At 45.6% G+C, this 20,344-nt stretch overlaps 1 protein-coding gene across 1 annotated transcript in view; it reads left to right on the top strand.

Moving 5' to 3' along the window:
- Positions 1-7,229, top strand: part of PRKAA2 (protein kinase, AMP-activated, alpha 2 catalytic subunit) — a gene marked incomplete at its 5' end in the record, with an annotated part of 12,423 nt that extends 5,194 nt beyond the window's left edge. Inside the window, 5 exon segments of the mRNA XM_010182332.1 lie at positions 2,098-2,322; positions 3,849-4,353; positions 6,032-6,158; positions 6,937-7,024; positions 7,026-7,229. Coding sequence (XP_010180634.1) covers positions 2,098-2,322; positions 3,849-4,353; positions 6,032-6,158; positions 6,937-7,024; positions 7,026-7,170 — 1,090 coding nt within the window.
- Positions 7,230-20,344: the final 13,115 nt, after the last annotated feature.

The raw sequence follows: 20,344 nt of genomic DNA, 5'->3' as shown, positions 1-20,344 counted from the left end.
CACTGTTGAACTCTTGTGTTGAAAATACTTGTCTCCTGGTTCTCTAAGATAGGGGTTTTGTTCATGACAGTAGGTTCAACCAGCATAGCTTTGATTTGAGTCGATGAATTGAGTTGGCAAATGGAAACTCTCCAGTGGGGTTGCACCTCTCGGTGTGCAGCGTGCATACCACACGTGGCACATTGAACGCGCTCCACAAGGTTGAACTGGGCTTTGCTGTGTTGATACAGAAGTGTTACCTCCTATATTTTACTGTTGGGAACCTAGGTTACGTAGGATGTACTTATTTCCTTAACTTTCTCCATAATAGCACAGCAAGGATACAGATTTTCAAATTTTCAGTCCTCTGTATGGCCTGTAACTGCTCATCTCTGAATTATCAGCCCTATATTTTTGAATCTCCCTTTGCATGAACATCAGTTTCCCTAATCCAGTGTATTTTTGCCTATAACTGTAGCTTTTAAATACAACATTTTGTTCACAGTGTGTTCACTCTGATTATGATTATTTTATCCCTGTTTACACCAGTGCAAGTGTTGGCAGAGTATCCTAGGAATTAGACCAGCATCCAAAAACTCTGTTGTGACTACAAGTCTACGTGCGAAAGCAAGTAAATCCTCCTTGTGAAGAGGGGGACAAAGCCAGAAACTCTGCTGTGATTTAAAAAAAATTAAATTAGTATTATTTCCATGCCCCTTTCAGTAAAGGCCAGAAGCACGTTATTTTCAGTTCGTATAGGCGTCGAGGCACATGGCAGATTAACAAGTCCCTGCAGTCCTGGTATGCAGAACCTGGTTGTTCCAAGGATTGGGGCAGTACAGCTTATTAACAAGAAAAATAAGAAAGAAAAACAAAACTGAGACTACTTATTACACTTTTTCACTGCCTACTACAGCTGCAGCCCTCCCACATCAGTGCAGCTTACAGCATCAGTGTTCCTTGAGTTTTACCCCCATGATGAATATGCCAAGCTGCCTTTTTCTCAGAGCGGCCAAGGGGGGAAAAGGCATGATCTGGTGTTCCTGCAGCAGGGCAAATGCCTTGCCAGGGGGTGTGCAGGGCAGGGCTGGTTCCCAACTCCTGCTGCCTTCACTGGATGGAGGACAAAAGCCATTGAGCGTGACGGCTCTGGTTTCAGAGTCATAAAAGTGCATCTCATTTGGGCCTCAAAGTCCAATCGACTGTTGAATTAATGCGGTTATCAGCAAAAGCATCAGCCTTCTTATCTGCTGGAGTTGGGCACAGAGGCAGGACCAAGGGAGCATCTAGCTAATTGTGCCCATTCCCAAAATGCCCTTACTTGGCTGCTGTCTCTGGCCTCAGCAGGGAAATGACAAGCAGAGGTGGTGTTTTGGTGTTGTTCAGAGAAGGATTGCATGCATGACCGGCATTTTTTGTACGTTTTAGTTTCCAGGAGGAGCAAGTGCAGGATGATAAGGTTTCATGCAGAGATTTCTCCATTTCCATTTCAACCATCCTATTTTGGTATGATGTTACAGCCTGAGAGTAGGCACCACCTCCCAGAATCTCTAAGAAAGCACTGTAGCAAAAAGGGATAAGCAAATCAAGCAAGCGAGCAGCAGCAAACCCCAAAGAATATATTTGGAGTGTCCTGACCTGAGCACATTAGCAGCTCGTTGGAAGCAGGAGCTCCTACGTGCCAGCACACAAACTTCAACGAAAAATAAACACTCAGTTACATTATCTGCTGCCATTTAATGTGCCTCACTGGATGAACAGGAATTGCTGGCTGAGCTGTTGGAGCTAAGGAGCAAGCAGCCTGGCAGAGCTCTTGGAAATGTGAGGTTTGGGTTTTCGGTGGCTCTGAGGGAGGCAGGAACGTACCTGGTCCTTATGGCACAGCTGTCTGGAGATGCAGGGACAGCCCACACCAGCTCTGCCATGTCATTTCCCATCGCCCCTGGGTACCTTTTGCCTTGGGCAGGTATGGTTGAGGACATCCACATGAGCAGCCCTGTGGCTCTGGCCCCTGTGGAGCTGGCAGTGGGTCCCCAGCTCACCCAGTGGGACCTGCACCCTGACAAAGGAGAGGAGAACGGAGGGTGAGACCTTTCTGCTGCCCTTGCCTTCACACAGGCTGTACGCTGGCCCCGAGGTGGACATCTGGAGCTGTGGTGTCATCCTCTACGCCCTTCTCTGCGGCACCCTGCCTTTCGATGATGAGCACGTCCCCACCCTCTTCAAGAAGATCCGGGGAGGTGTGTTTTACATCCCTGAATACCTCAACCGCTCTGTTGCCACTCTCCTCATGCACATGCTGCAGGTTGACCCCCTCAAGCGAGCAACCATCAAGGACATCAGGTCAGCCCAGGTGGGATGGGGTGGGCTGGCTGCATTTGGGGGGGTCCAGTGTACCAGTGGCAAAGGATGGTGGCTGTCCTGGGGGAGACCTTATCGCCTTACAACTGCCTGAAAGGAGGTGGTATCAAGGTGGGAGTCGGTCTCTTCTCTCAAGTAACAAGTGATAGGGTGAGAGGAAATGGCCTCAAGTTGCGCCAGGGGAGCTTTAGATTAGATATTGGGAAAAATTTCTGTGCTGAGAGAGTGGTCAAGCATTGGAACAGGCTGCTCAGGCAAGTGGTGTAGTCGCCATCCCTGGAGGTGTTAAAAAATGTGTAGGCATGGCACTTCAGGACATGGTTTAGTGGGCATGGTGGTGGTAGGACTTGGTGATCTTGGAGGTCTTTTCCAACCTTAATGATTCTGTGATTCTGTAAGGAGCACTGCTGCACCCTTTGGTGCTGATGGAGAGGGGGGTGCTGCTGGCTGGCAGTGGGCAATGATGAACAGGATGATTTTATATATATTTTATGTGTGTGTATATATATATACACACATATATGTGTGTATATATATATATAATGCTATTTTATTGCATTATAAAATAGCCTCAAATATCTCTCAGTAGTGCTTAGCAAAACCAGCTATATCATGCAGTAATTCTAAGAACTTAATATCCACCAGCCATTTTTCATTACTTTCAGGGCTACCTCTCTCTAGGTGCCAGTTCAGAATACGAAGGTAATCCTTGTACTTAGTGTCTATCCAATAAAAAAGGAGGAGAAACACAGGAATTACTAACTTAATTGTTAAATATTGGATATAGTGTAAAATGTGAACAAATGGTTTCATCTTTAAATGCAGGGTAGTTTTCTTGTCTAGTCAATGACTGCAGCACCCATGAACTGTATGGCATACATATCTGTATGTATCACTGTGGAAATTCAAGGTAAAGCTTGAGGTCTTTAACTGGTATTTGTGCCTTGAGAAATCATTAAAAGTTTATGTCTGGTCGTAGGACTTAAAAATGCTCACAATCTGAGTAATTTTAGAAACATTTTGTAAAACTTGAGCCCGATAGGCATTTTCTGAAATTTGTAGTAATCCTTACATCTACTTGGCGTGCTAAGCAGTTGCACTTGCAATGGATGGCCTTAATTTTACCCTTCAATAAAACCAGGTAAAATGCCTTTTTTATTTCTTAAGTCCTTAAGACTGGAGGATTTAATTACCTGTTAGAGCAGCAGCACACGTGGCAAGATGACAACTGATACATAGAACCTATAGACAAGGCTCTCTGTGGCATTTAGCCACTTAATTACCGTTGACTTCATTGTAAATCATTAGGAATTGGGGACCTGGATAGCTTTGGTGCTCTGTATATCTATCAGACCCATAGTAATCAAGAAGCATGAGCATCTTTTAAGTGCTGAGGTCTTTAAACACCAAGTGCTTTAAACACCAAGGGAAAGCTGCCTTTTGGGGAGAAATCTAGGGTCTGGTGGCTTGCACAGAGCTCATGGTGGCTCCTCTCTGCCTTTCCCCAGGGAACACGAGTGGTTTAAGGAGGAGCTGCCCAGTTACCTGTTCCCAGAGGACCCTTCCTACGATGCCACTGTCATCGATGACGATGCAGTCCGGGAAGTTTGTGAAAAGTTTGAGTGCACGGAGTCAGAGGTGATGAACAGCCTGTACAGTGGGGACCCTCAGGACCAGCTGGCGGTGGCCTACCACCTCGTCATTGACAACCGGAGGATCATGAACCAAGCCAGTGAGTTTTACCTCGCCTCCAGCCCCCCCACCGGCTCCTTCATGGACGACAGCGCCATGCACATCCCTCCCGGCGTGAAGCCGCACCCCGAGCGGATGCCACCGTTGATAGCGGACAGCCCCAAAGCGCGATGTCCTTTGGATGCCCTCAATACCACGAAGCCAAAACCCTTGACTGTCAAAAAGGCCAAGTGGCACCTGGGAATCCGCAGCCAGAGCAAACCCTATGACATTATGGCTGAGGTGTACCGTGCTATGAAACAGCTGGACTTTGAGTGGAAGGTAGGGAGTGCTGCTGCTTCGTGGTGCCTTTCAAGGGTCATTTTCTCATGAGCTGAATCGCTTCAGGGTGGTTGGTAGGTATGGTTACAGCGTCGCCTGTTTCCAAACAGATAACCACACCTTGCGATCATCCCCACTATTTCTCGTTTATTCGAGCACGCTGAATTAGGATGCTAGCTGGGGTTCAATATCTGTGGCATTGATTTGTGGTGTGAAATAAGAGTTCTCTTTCTGAATGCTCTAAGCCTCTGGCTGGAATGATGATTCTGCCTCCTTTAACTGTGGGGCTAAGATGAGCCGGTCACATTTCTAATTTTAGTGGCTAATTCCTTGCAAGGTCATCTCGAGTGCTCCTGAGCAAAGTAATTCTCGTTATTGCTGCTTGGGTCCTAGCAGCTCTGTGTGCTGAAATGGCATGATATGCATCTTCTTGAAAGAAGCACACGTGAAGGACAGGGAGGTGCTGGGGACGGGAGTTTGTATCATTGGTGCGGTGGTGTTTTCCTTGATGAAAATGGAGTGGTGCCCGTGGACCAGATGTTTCTAGCAGACGCTTACTGCTTCCCCAGATGACATTTTAGCTGACAGTACTCTTCAGAGCTATGCAGCATTTAGTCAGAATCTTTTTCAAAGTCAGATTTATAAATCCCTAAGTTAGCCCTTAATGTTTGCTGCCGAGCCTGATTTCCTGCATCTCAGTGCAGTCACCAGTGTGAGCTCTCCTGACTTGAGGATTTTCACAGCAGCCTTGTGTGAGCACTGGGAGCAAGCTAAGGAGAATTTTGGCCTAGATCTTCCTCACCACAGGAGATACCCTCCATGCTCCAGGTCCTAAAGGTTGTGCAGTGTGAGCATCACTGTACTGCTTCTTCAGAGCCTCCTGTCTCCTTATTTTTGTTAATACTACGTATTTAAAGCCAAATACCTCCCAGAAACCTGACTTCACTACACCAGCCAGGAGACGGACTCTCTCCAGATCCATATGCCTACACCAGCCAGACATTTTGTTAGCATGTTTTTTTACAGAGAGAGAAAAAACCTGATGTATTTCTGGTACAGCTTCACAAACCAAGTCTTTGTGTAGGCAGTGGAGCTTATTTTGTACGAGGAGGTTTCACAATAGTCTTTAGTCAATAGTCTTTCCCACCCTAAGAATAACTTCAGATGTGACTCTTCATCACAGCAGCTTTCCCATCCATGCGATTGCTTCGTAAATATAGCACAGGGAAAAGATGTCATTGCAAATGAGATGCAGCAGATTGTGGGGTGGGAAGTGGCGAGAGATGATACACAGCTCAAGGCTGATTCACAAACACTGAATTTAGCTGCGCCGATGGGAGAGGTTACGCTCCCCAGCTATCCAGCCTCATATGTGGGTCCATGAGTGGACATTTTGGCTCCTGTGGCCATTGCTGCTGGAGAGGAAGGAGCACACATCAGTTTGGTGCCTGGTAGGGGGTCACAGCAGCTTCATCTGCCAGCAGCTGGTGAATCAGAGCCCCAGGAAGCATTTTTAAAGATAGAAGGAAATAGGATATGAAGCCGTTTGCATAATATTATAGGCATTGTTCTGTCTAGAAACTATTTTTCTCAGAAGATGTCTTGGTAGTACTTAGAAAAAAATAAGGAAAGAAATGTTCTTTGTGCTGCCATGAATCTCACAAGTTTCCTGTTGCAGGTGGTGAACGCCTACCACCTGAGAGTGCGCCGCAAGAACCCAGTGACGGGCAACTACGTGAAGATGAGCCTGCAGCTCTACCAGGTTGACAACCGCAGCTATCTCCTGGACTTCAAAAGCATTGATGGTAAGCGGGAAATGGTGCAACACGAGGTGTAGAACACTTAAAACGGCAAGTTTGGAAGGTTAAAGGAAAAGTTAAAAATAATTCTTTGCATTTCAAATGCTTATGCTGCTCTTTTAAGTCATCAAAAGTCGTTTTCACAGAATCACAGAATCCCAGACTGTTAGGGATTGGAAGGGACCTCCAAAGCTCACCCAGTCCAATCCCCCTGCCAGAGCAGGAACACCCAGATGAGGTTACACAGGAAGGCGTCCAGGCAGGTTTTGAATGTCTGCAGAGAAGGAGACTCCACAACCTCTCTGGGCAGCCTGGGCCAGGGCTCTGTCACCCTCACTGAGAAGAAGTTTCTTCTCAAATTTTAGTGGATCCTCCTGTGTTCCAGTTTGTGTCCGTTACCCCTTGTCCTATCATTGTTTGTCACCGAGAAGAGCCTGGCTCCATCCTCGTGACACTCACCCTTTAAATATTTATAAACATGAATGAGGTCTCCCCTCAGTCTCCTCTTCTGCAAACTAAAGAGCCCCAGCTCCCTCAGCCGCTCCTCAGAAGGGAGATGCTCCACTCCCTTGATCATCTTTGTAGCCCTACGCTGGACTCTCTCCAGCAGTTCCCTGTCCTTCTTGAACTGAGGGCACAGAACTGGACGCAATATTCCAGATGCGGTCTCAATGGTTTTGATCCATTTGTCTCCATACTGCTGCTAGATTCTTACCAAACGTTGCAGATTCCAAACTAGTGCTATTTTTTCTTTTCTCTTTTTAAAAAACCATTTCTCTTCAAGACGACGTGATGGAGCAGAGATCCGGCTCATCCACCCCGCAACGCTCGTGCTCCGCTGCTGGCTTGCACCGGCCGCGGCTGAGCATTGGCTGCGGCTGCCGAGTGCCAGTCGCTGATGGGCTCTCTGAGCGGCTCCTTCGTCGGCAGCATCCCGTCGGTGCCCCCACGCCTGGGGAGCCACACCATGGACTTCTTCGAGATGTGCGCCAGCCTGATCATGGCCCTGGCTCGCTGACAGGCCGCGCCGAGGCAGCGCTCCCTCCACACATGGTATTGCACTGTGAGGACCTGCTCTCTTCCTTGTTTCTTCTCCTCCAGCCCTCACCACTCCATAGCCTGCAACACAGAGCCAAATCCAGACCCAAAACATACTCCCCTCCAACAAGGCACTGAGGAAATTAAGAAGAATTTTATTTCACTCATTATACCATGGTGAAATGTATCCAGTACCCTTTTTTTTCCTAGCGAACCGAATGGAGAACACTGGCATGGCTGTAAAGTAGCAAATGTATCGCTGAGTTTTTGGGAAACACCTCCCCCTTGGTTCATCCTGAGGTAACGGAGCCATGGCCAAGCTTTCTGCAATGTCAGTAGCATGCATGGGAGGCTGATGTTGTGTCCCCTTCGCTGTGCAGAGCAGGGGCAGGGTGGGCTGAGCCAGGTCAGAGGGGACAACCAGGAGCTACGTGAAATGGAGCAGAGGGGCAGTGAAGTAGCTTCATGCATGGGTGAGGATCACCATTGCTGAGAAGGAGCCAGCAGCTCCAGAGCATTTACGTCTCGCCTTTCCCGCAGGAAGCTGTCGCCTGCTGTCACCGTCCTAAAATCTGCCAAATCTGCCTACCCTGCCTTCCCTGCTCACCGAAGCCTCGCTCGTCACGCCGGAGGGCTCTCCCGTCCCGCTGCCATCCCCAGACTGCGACGTTCGCCGCTCCAATGATAAGGCAGGGATATCTGAATTCGGCGATTTACTGTTTCTTTACTACTGGCTATCTGAAGGATAGGATTTTCTTTTTTAAGACAAACTACGGGGCTTTTTAAGGTGAAATTCTTGTTATTCAAGGGTCAACTGTAATGCATGCGTCACTTCTTTGTTTAAAATAATTCATTCTTTTTTGATTACCTAGGCCTGTTCGAAAGGGCAGCGTTGGCATCTGCTTGGCTTTGCTGTGGCATTTAATTCCATTTACTTGATAGCGAAGGAACGTAACGGTCTGATCAGTCAAGGAACAAATGCTTTGTGAAAACTTTGCCAAAAAATTCTTTTTTATTTTTCTTTAGTTTTTGGGGAATTTATTTTAAGAAAAAAAGCAAGGGAGAAATATTTGCTGGTCCCAGGTATGGGGTCATTTAACTGAAAAAAAAATAATTAATCCTTCTTTTTGATAGCTTCTTACAACCCATCAAGGTTTTTTTGCTGTTTTGGTTTCTTTTTTGTACAGTCGCACTTTAATTTATACTTTCTGCAAGTTTCTATGAGAAGCAAGGAAAAGAATGACACATTAAGCCTTTTGTACTAATAATTTTCGGTAACGAAGACAAATACAGGATATTTTTGCCACCTACTGGCAGTTAAGTGGACATTTTCAGCTTTGAAGTCCCTTTTTTTAAAAAAAACAAACCACAAAATTGCCTTACTTTTGTTACAGATTATGCTTGGATTCTCACTGATGTGACTTTACAGCTCCAGTTTTTGCAGAAGCCGCACAAAGTAGGAAGCTTCCAAAAAAAAAAAACCAACCAACCGGTTTTGCTGTTACGTTCACACACACTAAATCCGACGCGGCAGTGGTTGGATTGTAAACCTGGCAGCAGAACAGTTTTGTTTTTAGAAGAAACACTGGAAATATTTGTAGTACTCCTAGGTTTTTGTAATAAGCTTTTTTTATTATATTCTCATTATGAAATCAATGCTCTGGGGTGGCGGCTGCCTTTGGTGCCGTGCCTGGTGGCTATTGGATGATGTGCATCTCTAGTACTGTGGTGTGAGGGGGTCGTACCCGGCCAGGGTGCAGAATCCAGCCTCCTCCATGCTAAAAAAACCCACCCCAGAGCCAAAGCTGAGCAGCACCCAGCTCTTTAGCAGCTTTTGGATCAGCGCTGGGGCGAGCAAACAGCCCTAAATAGTTTTGGGTCCCAGAGGTAAGCCCCTTTGGAAAGAAGCAGGAGAGGGCAGCTGAGCAGCTGTAGGGACAGGCATTAATTTCCATTCAGGACACAAAGTAGGAATGTCCATTCCCCCACCGTGAAATGTACTTGAAATGTAAAGGCTGTTTCTGAGCATCTTGCCAAGTCTCTTGTGCTGGAAACACCTGCATCCTGGTTGAGAAGGGGCTGGTGTGTTAGATAGAGTCTGCGGTTCAGAAACATCAGTAGATGTATGGATGTCTTGCCTTAAAATGACATTTGTCCTCTGGGATTTCCTACCCAGCAGAACTAATAGTATTAAGTGGCAGCAAATGCCCTTGGGAGGAAATATTTGCTTCCTGGAGGCGGGTGGGATTTCGAGGTGGTAGGATAAGCCCGTGTGGCCCTTGGTGTCTTCTCAGACCCGTGCAAACATTAAGTCATAATATAGATCTGCAAAACCTCTCTAGAAAGGCAGTAAGAGTAGCTCAGTTTTCCATATGGTTTGAAACTAAGAGATGAAGCAACCTTCCTGCTCGATGTCGGCAGAGGCAGTGGAGCAAGCGGGACTGATGGAAGTACCTCCACGATGAACGCATCGGATTAAACCATCCATCACAGCCTTACCCAGATCCACACTGCGTTTTGAAATACGCTGAAAAGTTTTAACTGCTTTTTAAAATTTCTTTTACCTTCAAATAGGCTGTTTTCTGGTTCCCGGCTGCAAAGAAGCTGCTGACCTCTGGTTACATTTTCCAGAGGAAAAGTTTAACTTTTACACTGTTACACTGTGGTCAGGGTTTGGGGTTTTTTCTTTTTGAGTTATGCTGGCACACGCATGAGCATCCGGAAAAGCAGGGTATAGATGTATTTGAACTGCAGAAACTTGAATTACTCCAAGTGCAATTCTTCAAAAAGCCACTGAACAGCTGTGCTTTGCAAGCCACAAATTGTGCTTCAGCCCAATGGGGAGAGAGGCAAAATGCAAAGGATAGAGTGTTCGGGTAGGCTCCAGCATTGTCCTCCAGCTGCTGGATGAGGTAATTCAGAAATAGCTTGTACTGTACTAGTTGGCAAAAATGTGTATATATATATATATATGTGTGTGTGTGTGTTTGTCTATATATATATATATGTAAAATGTAGGTAGCATCCTTGTCATTGGCCTCAGTGTTCTTTGCCCAGCAGGGTAGGTCCATGCCCTGGTCGCTGGCCATTGCATGCACTAATCCTGACACAGGAGAGGACCCAGAAAAAGGGGGTGATATTTTTACACCCTTTTCTAGGTAAAGCCCATGAGTGGCTTAGCTCACCCCGTCGGACCCAGCGTGGCCTCGGCCGGAGCAGGGAGCAGAGGTGGTGTCAGGTGCCACAAGCATCCTACCCTTCTGCCCTCTCCGGCCAAAGTTCTGGTGCTGATGGGGTTTGGGGCAGTTTTATTTGCTTTATTTTTCAGGAGTCAGAGCTGAGCTGGTGAAGGCAGCAGCATTTTTGTTTGTTTTTCTTAATGGGTCAGAAATGCATCTTCAGTGTGTGTCCAGTTTAGCATTTCATAAGGTGTGCAGAAGCACAGGGGTTTACATGGGCCGTGTTGTAAAAAAATGAAGCTGGTTCGTAACTGTCCTATATACATTTTTTTTTTGCATGATTATAATGCTGTTTGTATTGGAATAGATGAAGTTTGAACGAAATAACATGATTATAATGCTGTTTGTATTGGAATAGATGGAGTTTGAACGAAGTAACGATCCTGTCTACTCCTTTTCGTTGTACTGCTCTGTACCATCAGTCATCTTGTGTGCACTCACACGGAAGGAAGAGAGCCTGATGCACAGGACATGAAATGGTGCCTTCGATTAGGACTGCTGGAAGTCGCAGCTTTATTTCGGGAGGTGCACAAATGCCCCAGCTTGCGCAGAATCCCACTGGTGAGACGCGCAGGCCGTGTTTCTACATACTTGAAGTACCACTTGTTGTGCAATTATTTGGCTTCCCCCTTTTCATTAGCGGAGAGGAGAGGGGGAAGAAGAATCGCACATCCCTCCCTTCGGATGAGCCAAACAAACACATCCTCACTCCAGCTCCTGTGGTATTTTACTGGAAAGTTTTAGGATCCATTTTTGCTTCAGGTTTGTGATGTACCTACTAGAGTCACCTTTTGTAAGGTCTTTCTTTGGTCTGGGCTTTCCATTTAGTGTTTTCCTTCGGCTTCCTTCACCTTTCCATTATATATTTCATTTTATTATTGACTTATTAAAACGAAGCAACAGCTTCCTGTAATTCTGACTTTCCAGTCTGCCTCTTGGACATGGAGTGAATGATTTATTCAGAGGTACCTCATGCCCATGCCTGAGAGATGCACTGGTTTGCAGAATTCCCACGTTATACCTCTTGACCAAACACTGACTTTTGCTGAGAGCAGACCTGGTATTACCTGTATTTATTTGGTGCACGTATCTTGGCTGGTTTTGATCATCAAATTTAGGAGAACTGGAGGATAAATCGGCGCTCTAGCAGCAAAGCACGAGGACACTTTTAGTGTTATAAAAAATTCTGTTTTCAACAAAAAGCCTTAAAACTCCTGCTAAAGCTGCCTTAATTTAAAAAAAAATCAAGGTTTGTTTGTAAGACTCGTCTCTATGGGTTGATTTTTTTTTCGAGTTTTGAAATAGTTCATTTATCCTCATCTCACAAAGCTGTGAAGTAGATACTGTAGACACGGTAATATTTATTCTTGTTGCTGAAAGCATGTTCATGTGTCTTGTATCATGTTATATTCATGCGTTCTGTACCTCAATGCATTTGTTTTGGTTTGTTGGGGTTCTTTTTGTTTGTTTTAGAGCACAAAGCAAAACTGAATCCCAGGATAACTGTAGTGTGAATGGCCTAGCATCTTTGGGCAGGCAAAATTCAGTTCTATGAGAGAGGTGAACCAGACTAGTCTATTGCAGGTTTTCTGTGTGTACTGTAAGGTGTATTTATGATATTACATATTTATGATCTTTTTTTAAAATACTGAACTTCAAAAAGCTCAGAGTATAAGCATCCCTTCAAGCATACCATTACCATGAAGCTCAGAAAAAAAATACTGAGCTCTAGAACTACTCTGTCCTTCCTGGCATTTTGTATTTTGTTGCCTGAAGGACTGGAGAAGGTTTTATTTTCAAATTAATTGCCTCATCACTCTTGAGGTGTAGCTGTTGTGGAAGGGCACAGAGCCTGGGTTCAGCTTTGTCCTTTGTGCACGTTACTGTGCAGTAGATGATAATCACGACAAAGCCTTTTTACCTTCCATTTATGGTGTGGAAAGTGTTTCTCGGTGTACTGCACTGCATGTGATGGCTGTCTTCATGGTTGACATTTGCACTTTAATAAACTCAGAGATGAAAAGAGGCAAGAGCAGCAAATCCTTAAAACTGACTTATTGCACAGTCCTTTTTGGGCTTGAGTGGTAGAGGTTCACTCAGGAGATGCTCCCAGCACATCCCAGCTACAGGGTCACACACAGAATCGCTCGGTTGGAAAAGCCCTCTGAGATCATCACGTCCAACCGTTCCTGTCTACCCCTAAACCATATCCCTAAGTACCTCGTCTACCCGCTCTTTAAACACATCCAGGGATGGTGACTCCACCACCTCCCTGGGCAGCCTGTGCCAGCTTCTGACGACCCTCTCAGTAAAGAACTTCCTCCTTCTCTCTAACCTGAACCTCCCTTGGCACAGCTTGGTGCCGTTTCCCCTTGTTCTATCCCCCATCACCTGGGAGAAGAGACCAGCACCCACCTCTCTCCAAGCTCCCTTGAGGCAGTTGTAGGTGGTGATGAGGTCTCCCCTCAGCCTTCTCTTCTCCAGGCTAAACAAGCCCAGTTCCCTCAGCCGCTCCTCATCAGGCTTGTTCTCCAGAGCCCTCCCCATCCTTGTGGCTCTTCTCTGAACACGCTCCAGAATCTCCACATCCTTCTTCTAGTGAGGGGCCCAGAACTGAACACAGCACTCGAGGTGCGGCCTCACCAGTGCCGAGTACAGGGGGATGATCACCTCCCTGGCCCTGCTGGTCATGGGTGCCCCCAGGGTGTGCGGGGGGCGATGGGGCAGGGAGGGGAATTAAAATATATACTTGAATAACAAAACCCAGGATCCTCATCCCAGAATACAGGCCATGAGCCAGGCCTTAGGAGAGAAGGATTTAAAAGATACTGTGGAAAAAAATAACCTTTCATTGCAGGAAAGGTGCTTGGGAGTACACTGGGGACTTAGTTCATATCCATCTGTGATGCAGAGGGAAGTAAACCCAGTTAATGCACAAAGCTGCAGTGAGTGCTCCAGTTTTGTCCCTATCCACACTCTCCTTTTTACACAGTTCATGTGATACTTCTAAGAAACTTGAGTTCTGCCTCAGATCCAGCAAATCAGAATGGTTATGGTGATCATCTCCATTGTGAGAAGAAACAGGTTTCAAAATTCACATAAGCATTGCTTCAAGTTTTGCTGTGTTTAGAATGTACCAGCAAGGCTCTAAAATAAAAAAAAAATGGAAAAATTTAATTTCCTGACTACTATCTGGACTTCTTAAATATAGCCAGCCGGTGGTTGAGGAAATCTTAAGTTGCTCTATGTAAAGCATTTTTGTTTTGTCTTGAGTCATCCCATAGCAAGCACTTTCCTTCTGTACATGCGTTGGAGTCTGCCCATGAAGAAAAACAGTTTTAAGTAAGTGCATTGCAAGGCATTCCTTTATTAAGTCAGCTGCCAAGATGCAGAAGTTTGTGGTTCAGTGAGGTGAGGCGTAACCCCACGGGAATTGTGCAAAATTGCAGCAGGATCGGGGCCTGATCACATCTATCACAGGACATATGGGGTGATTTATGTTTTTAAACGTCATTTTTTAAAAAAAAGTTAAATAACTTACATAGGAGACAAAAAAAAAAAAGAACAAGTGCATGTGGCTAATGTAAGATTTGCCTGTAGTGCTTACAGAGAGGGATTAACAGACTCCAGGAGTTGTGAGCTATTGGGGAGGAAGATGAGGAAGGAGCCGAGGAAGGGCGCTTTTCCTTCACAGGATCCATCCTCAACATTGCCAGAGGAAAAAAGAAAAAACCACCCAGGTAAACCGTGTCCATCCCTTCCATTGGGACAATTCCACACAGAAGCTATAGGTGAAGGACAGAGCCCGGGTCCCAGCCTCCTCCGAATCCAAGCACGCACTTCAGCTCCCCCAGCTCTCCATCTCCGCTGGAGAAGTCTAAATATTTGGGCTGGCAAGGCTGCAAAGCCGCGCATGCTTACAGAGCTCGCCTTTATTTATTTTTTTTATTGCAAGGATGGATGCAGGCCAATGCACTTAATAGTAACCACATGGTAAAATAAATAAGAATGCCTGTATAGACTTGAAAGTAAATGTTAAATATTTGCTCTGGTTTTCTGGTGTCTCCTCTGCCAGCTTTGAAATGGCCGTGTGGCAAACAGGGCTTTTATTTTGCTCTGTTTACTTAAGCCCGGAACATTTAATAATTTCTAATTAAACCATCTACATTTTTAGGGTATTTATGAGCAAAGTGATACGGGCTCTTAAAATGTGCTGGGGAGGGGCAGAAGCTGTACAGTAGAGTCATATTTAAGAAGTTGGTTTTTTTTTCTTCCAAAGCCATGTAAAAACCCTATCCACATTTTTCTGCTTTTGCAAAGGTATCCTTGGCTACACCAAGGAGAAGCCATTAGCAATTTCTATTTCTCTTCCTACATTCAGGAGCATTTTGTCTTAAAATAAGCAATTATCGACAGCAGAGAAGAGCCCAAACACAGGGGCAGCTGTTGGGTGAGCGCCTGCTGCTGCGAGGCGGTGGGAGCCAGAACTCAGCCTTGACATAGCTGGGATGCCTAAGTTAGCTTAGAAAAATAAAGTAAATTTTGACTGAATGCTTTATTTACTCTTTTTAAATGTTTGGGGTTTTTTTTGAAAGAAATGAGTCAAGTTTTCTCCTGTTTTATATATTTAACCCAGGCAGAGTGGTGGTACATACGCTTTGTGCCAGTGCTTTTGTCAAAACCAGTTCAAATCTATATGGTTTGCTTTTTGGGAGCCTTACAGTTCCAGCACTTAAAATGGACAGTAATGAGATGGACATGGAGCAGCTAAACTGTTACATTTTAAATTTTTTCATGCAAATACAGAAGCGTTACAGCCATTTCAGAGCTGACCAACGAGGTACTCCAAAAATGAGAAACATTGAAAATAGCTAATGTTGAGATAATCAGTGAAGACATGCTCTAAATAGCAATTAAAAAAGAAAAAGAAGAAAACTTTTCTTGCACGTTTAACAGTGTAAGAATAAAAAATAACACTTTATTTACATTTGCATCATCTCTTCACAGTTGACCAATGGGGGCTCTCACGGATGTGGGAAGCACAGAAGAGACCTTCAGGGATGCTTGGGGGGAAGAGCAGCTCTCGGCGGAGTTAGTACTGTCTCAAAAAATAAAAAGAAAGTTTCGCAGCAGTGGGCACCTGGGCAGTGGGAGGTTCATTTGTATCCATTATGCATGAGCGAGCAAGCAAGGAAATGATATTGCAGCGGGGAATTTAAGGGTGTGTTTTGGCAAGGCGATGCACTCCGAGTGGCCCATGTTTGCAGCAGATGTGAATTAATATGGCATATCTGAAGGCAGTTAAGAATCTACGGTTTATACAAGTCATGACTGGACAGGGCTTTTTCTCAGCTGCAGTTGGATTGGAAAGCTGTGTAACAGCAGACTGGAAAAAAACTGGAAATACTTATTTAATGTTTAATACCGGCTGTTTACTTTAACGTTCCCTTGCCTTCAGAAGTTTTAAGTACATTTTGCCAGATTTCTAATATCTGTACACAGGAAGGAGAAGAAAATATGCAGCAGAATAAATAACATGTGAGTTTACCTGAAGTTCAGATGCTCCACTAGAACATACCCATCTGAGAGAAGGCGGGGAGGAGAGAAAGGCGGCACATTAGTAAACTCCTGAGCAAATAAAGGCGCAGCGGCTAAGCACAAGGAATGTACTTTGCCCCTCAAAGCTGCATTGCAAAGTGACTGCCCATGCCAGGGCCTTTCATCGAGCAAACTTACATCGGCCCTCCGAATTGCGGCAAATCACAGCGTTGCCCTCGGTGACATCGATAACATCCAGCTGTTCTCCAGCTGTGACCGGGAGATCAACTCTCCTCTTACTAGGGACCGAGCATTCGGCTGTGGCTGTGTTGATGACGTTGATCTCCTTGTCGTACTACGGGGAAGAAATAAAAACATGAGTTATCCTACGCTCGTGTGCGATGTCTTTAAGGTTAGTGGGGCAGGATGGAGAGAGGAGAGGCATGGATGGGTTGTGAGGCTTCATTCGGGATGGAAAAGAGGCAAAACAAACCAGCAACACCCGTGATGAAGATCCCAGGTTAGGGGTGAAGGCAGCAGGTCAGTTGGGCATCTCTCCCAGCGTAGCTAAGGACCAGCAGCTTTCCACCGTGCATCTTTTAAGCATGACACAGCTAATTCTCTAAAAACAGACACGTACCATAAATGTTTCTCTAAAAAGCTTCTCCTCTTTTTCCATCTTCTTGCTTTTTTCTGCATTGCTTTTCTTGAATTTGAAAATATTTCTGCATCAAGAGAGAGAAAAACGCATGCTTTTGAGATCCCTGGCACGTTGGGAAGTGCAACCTAGAGCCTAACTCCAGTCTTGTCTGCAATGAACTCTTGGAAGAGCAGAAGACGCCATTTACATCTCTATTTTTCATAAAAGGACAACTATCCAACTAGAATCAGTTGCTGAGCATCATTTGAGCCATTTTGTGTCTCCATTTGGAATAACTGCTTTCTTTTTAAGCGTGGGAACAAAAACTCTCAAGTGTTTCAAATCAGTCGTGTTTTACAGAAGTCAGCAATTTACTTTTTTCCCCCAGCAATTTGTGTCCTCCTGGTTTTATTTATATTCAGACATAAATGATCCTCAGATAAGTCTCATCTCAAGTCATTTATGGACGTGGGGCTTGACACAGCTCTGCAGATTTTCGTTGCTTTATTAGCAGATGGAGGAGAAAGTCACCCCAAAACACATTAACATGGCACCGTAAGTTGAGAAACAAGCTCTTTAACCTGCTGAAGAGGAGCAATGGCCACTCATGCTGGGGCATTCCCGAGGTATGGAAATGCCACTCTTTCTGGTTAGTACATGAAATACCGGCTGTGACATTCATTTTAAAACTAAGACGGGAAAAAAACCACAACCAAACCACAAAAACACCCACACTAGCAATAAATTATTCACCCTTGGCTAACTTTCACATGCTTAACATTCAAAAGAGGGAAAACAAGAGCTGAAATTAGGGACTTTTAAGCTGTGAAAGAGATTCTTCCTTGACAGCCTCAGCTTGCAGGACCTGTGGTCTCTAAGGAACGAATGAAACCACATCAGCTTCCTGATAGCGTGTAAAACGATACACGTGACTTTGCACAACACAACAAGCAGGGTTGGAGCAACCCCATGCAGGAATTCTGCAAAAATAGACCTCTGATTGGCATTTGTTTGAAGTCCAAGGTATCAGGACATGAAAAAGCTCAGTGCAATGCACATTTTTCTAATCTAAAAGGGAAATGGAAGCTCCTACTTTACAAATATTTTGCAGCATCAGTTAAAAAGAAAAGAAGAAAGGTGTCTTTTTGCTTTTATGCACAAATGGTGCGGCAGGAGGCAATGCAATAAACCCAACTGGTAAAAGAAGACCCAAGAAATCAATGGTTTAAAAGAAGGGCAAGGTGAACACACAGGCTGTGTGATCCACGGAGATTAAATATTTAATCAAGGTGCAATCAAAGAAGGAATGTGACTGGTCAGGACAGGGAAGTAGCCAAAATATAGCAAGTGGCACCTTTTTGTCTTGGCTAAGTGGGAAGGGTATCCCCACTTGCATACAGCTCAGATCCAAGAGTTTGTTTTGCCCTCAAGATATTTTTCTGCAAAGTTTCCTGAAAGCTGAGTTCGAAGGGAAAAGGCCCCGGAGCAACAGCAGAACACAAAATGTTTGCACACTGAGGGGCATCCTGCTCCTGCAAACAACTCCAGGGACACATGTACAAAGTCGGACAACACGAGAAAACACAGAATGAAAATAAAGACCTCTCCACATCATCACTGCTTTTCCTTTGGTCCTTATCCTCTTTTGCCATCAGAAATTTTGGCATCCAGGTTTTGTACTTGTCGTCCTTCTCTCTGAAAGGAGGGGAAAGAGCCACACAGATATTACTTTTTTTTTTTTCCCATCAGATCGTGTCCCCTCCCCAAACCCATTTACCTACAAAGTTGTGCTTTTTCTCCCTGTCTCCCCCGCCAACCGCCACTGAAACGCAAACACTTGCTGCGATTTATACCAGCACGCGCTGCCGCCACAATCATCTGGCAGCAAGACGTTGAGACATGCTGTTCCTATTAAAAGTAATTTTTCTGACAAGGAGCTTGCCAGGACGGGGCTGATTATTGAGGCTGGGAGCCGGAGTTTTCCTTCCTTAGGAAAACTATCTACATTTTCCCTGTGTTTCAGGGAGTAGCTCTCTCCTTTTCACGTCTCTGGCACTAACAAGGTAACGTTGGAGAAACATTTTGCGGGATGCTACTTGCCAAATCAAACACACAAGGAGAGGGCACCTGGGCTGTCTCCAGAGGACTGAGTCCTGACCAGCTCGTGACCCTCGGTGGCTTGCAGGGCTCCCCAGGGCACGGGTTTGTGCCAAGAGGAACATCTTCATGGCCCAGGACCAGCCCCAGGTGAGGGCACTCCCCTCACCTCGGCTCAGTCTGCCCCACACTGATGTCATCGTATATCATGTCCTCCTGGGAAACCGCCGCTGTCAACCAAAACGCAGCACAGAAATGGGTTAGGAGATGTCATTCTGAGTCAAAGCAATGTATTGCAGAGGGAAACTGGGGCTGCTGCTGGTCATTCTAGCCAAAGGGGTCAAGGAAATGCAAAAGGGAGATCCCCAAGACACCAGAACCTATTCAAAACTCCAGCACGAGGCAGGAGGTTTGGGTTTGTTAGTTGCGTTTGTGGGCAGTTTTCTGGATGGAGTTGGCCACCCAGCTCCAGGGATAGAGCAGAAGCAGCAGCAAAGCCTCAGCTTCAAACTGCAGCCAGCCCAGGCAAGCTTTCCATCCCAAGAGCACGGCTATGTTTACTGCAGCACCTTCTCAAGGCTTGAGTAGCAGGGACAGTTTTTGCATCCACCTCCGTTTACACAAGGCATGGACTTGTCCCTCCAGCAGTGGCTTCTCCAATTAATGGTTTTACAGAGAGCTGCCAGACCAGCACAGGGCCACAAAGATGATGGAGGGAGTGGAGCATCTCCCTTATGAGGAGAGGCTGAGGGAGCTGGGTCTCTTTAGCTTGGAGACTGAGGGGTGACCTCATTAATGTTTATAAATTTGGAAAGGGCGAGTGTCAGGAGGAAGGAGCCAGGCTCTGGTCTGTGATGTCCAATGCCAGGACAAGGGGCAATGGGAGCAAGCTGGAGCATAGGAGGTTCCATGTGAACATAAGAAAAAAACCTTTTCACTGTGAGGGTGACAGAGCATGGCCCAGGCTGCCCAGAGAGGTTGTGGAGTCTCCTTCTCTGCAGACATTCAAAACCAACCTGGACATGTTCCTGTGTGACCTGGTCTGGTGATCCTGCTCTGGCAGGGGTTGGACTGAATGAGTTTTTGAGGTCCCTTCCAACTCCTGACATTCTGTGAACTGTTAAACACCACTGCCAGCCTGGAAGCAGTGGCTCAGTGTGGACTGCTTCACACATTGCCTTCCTAAATATATTCAGCCCTTCAGGAGGAATGCTCCTCTTCAAATAAAAACCATCCAAAAATGAGCAAAAAGCCCACTCTCAAGTGAAGCACAAACTTCTATCAAGCCTTCAAAGTGAATGCTGCCACATTACATGATTTTCAGAAAAGCACGATGTGTAAAGTTGATTTTACTTTGTTCAATATGTTTGCCTCTTCATACATACACACAAATCCCCAAGGCTCAGACATATGTATGCTTACCTAAATTTGGTGCCGAAATGGAAAACAATCTGCAGATAGAAAGAGGCTTTTAGAAACAAGTTTGCACATCAGCATCACCCGAAATCCATGAGCACCCACAAGCAGTGGAGGCAGGTCTAGGTGTACATGCTCCATAACACCGACCACCTTTGCCAGAATCACATCCCTTGCTAAATAAGCATCTCCATCCTTTGACAGCAACAAGAGCCATGTGTTCA

The sequence above is a fragment of the Mesitornis unicolor genome, unplaced genomic scaffold (assembly GCF_000695765.1).
Source record: "Mesitornis unicolor isolate BGI_N332 unplaced genomic scaffold, ASM69576v1 scaffold9134, whole genome shotgun sequence".
NCBI lineage: Eukaryota > Metazoa > Chordata > Aves > Mesitornithiformes > Mesitornithidae > Mesitornis > Mesitornis unicolor.
Note: the sequence above shows the minus strand (reverse complement) of the source record. Positions and strands in the feature narration are given on the sequence as shown.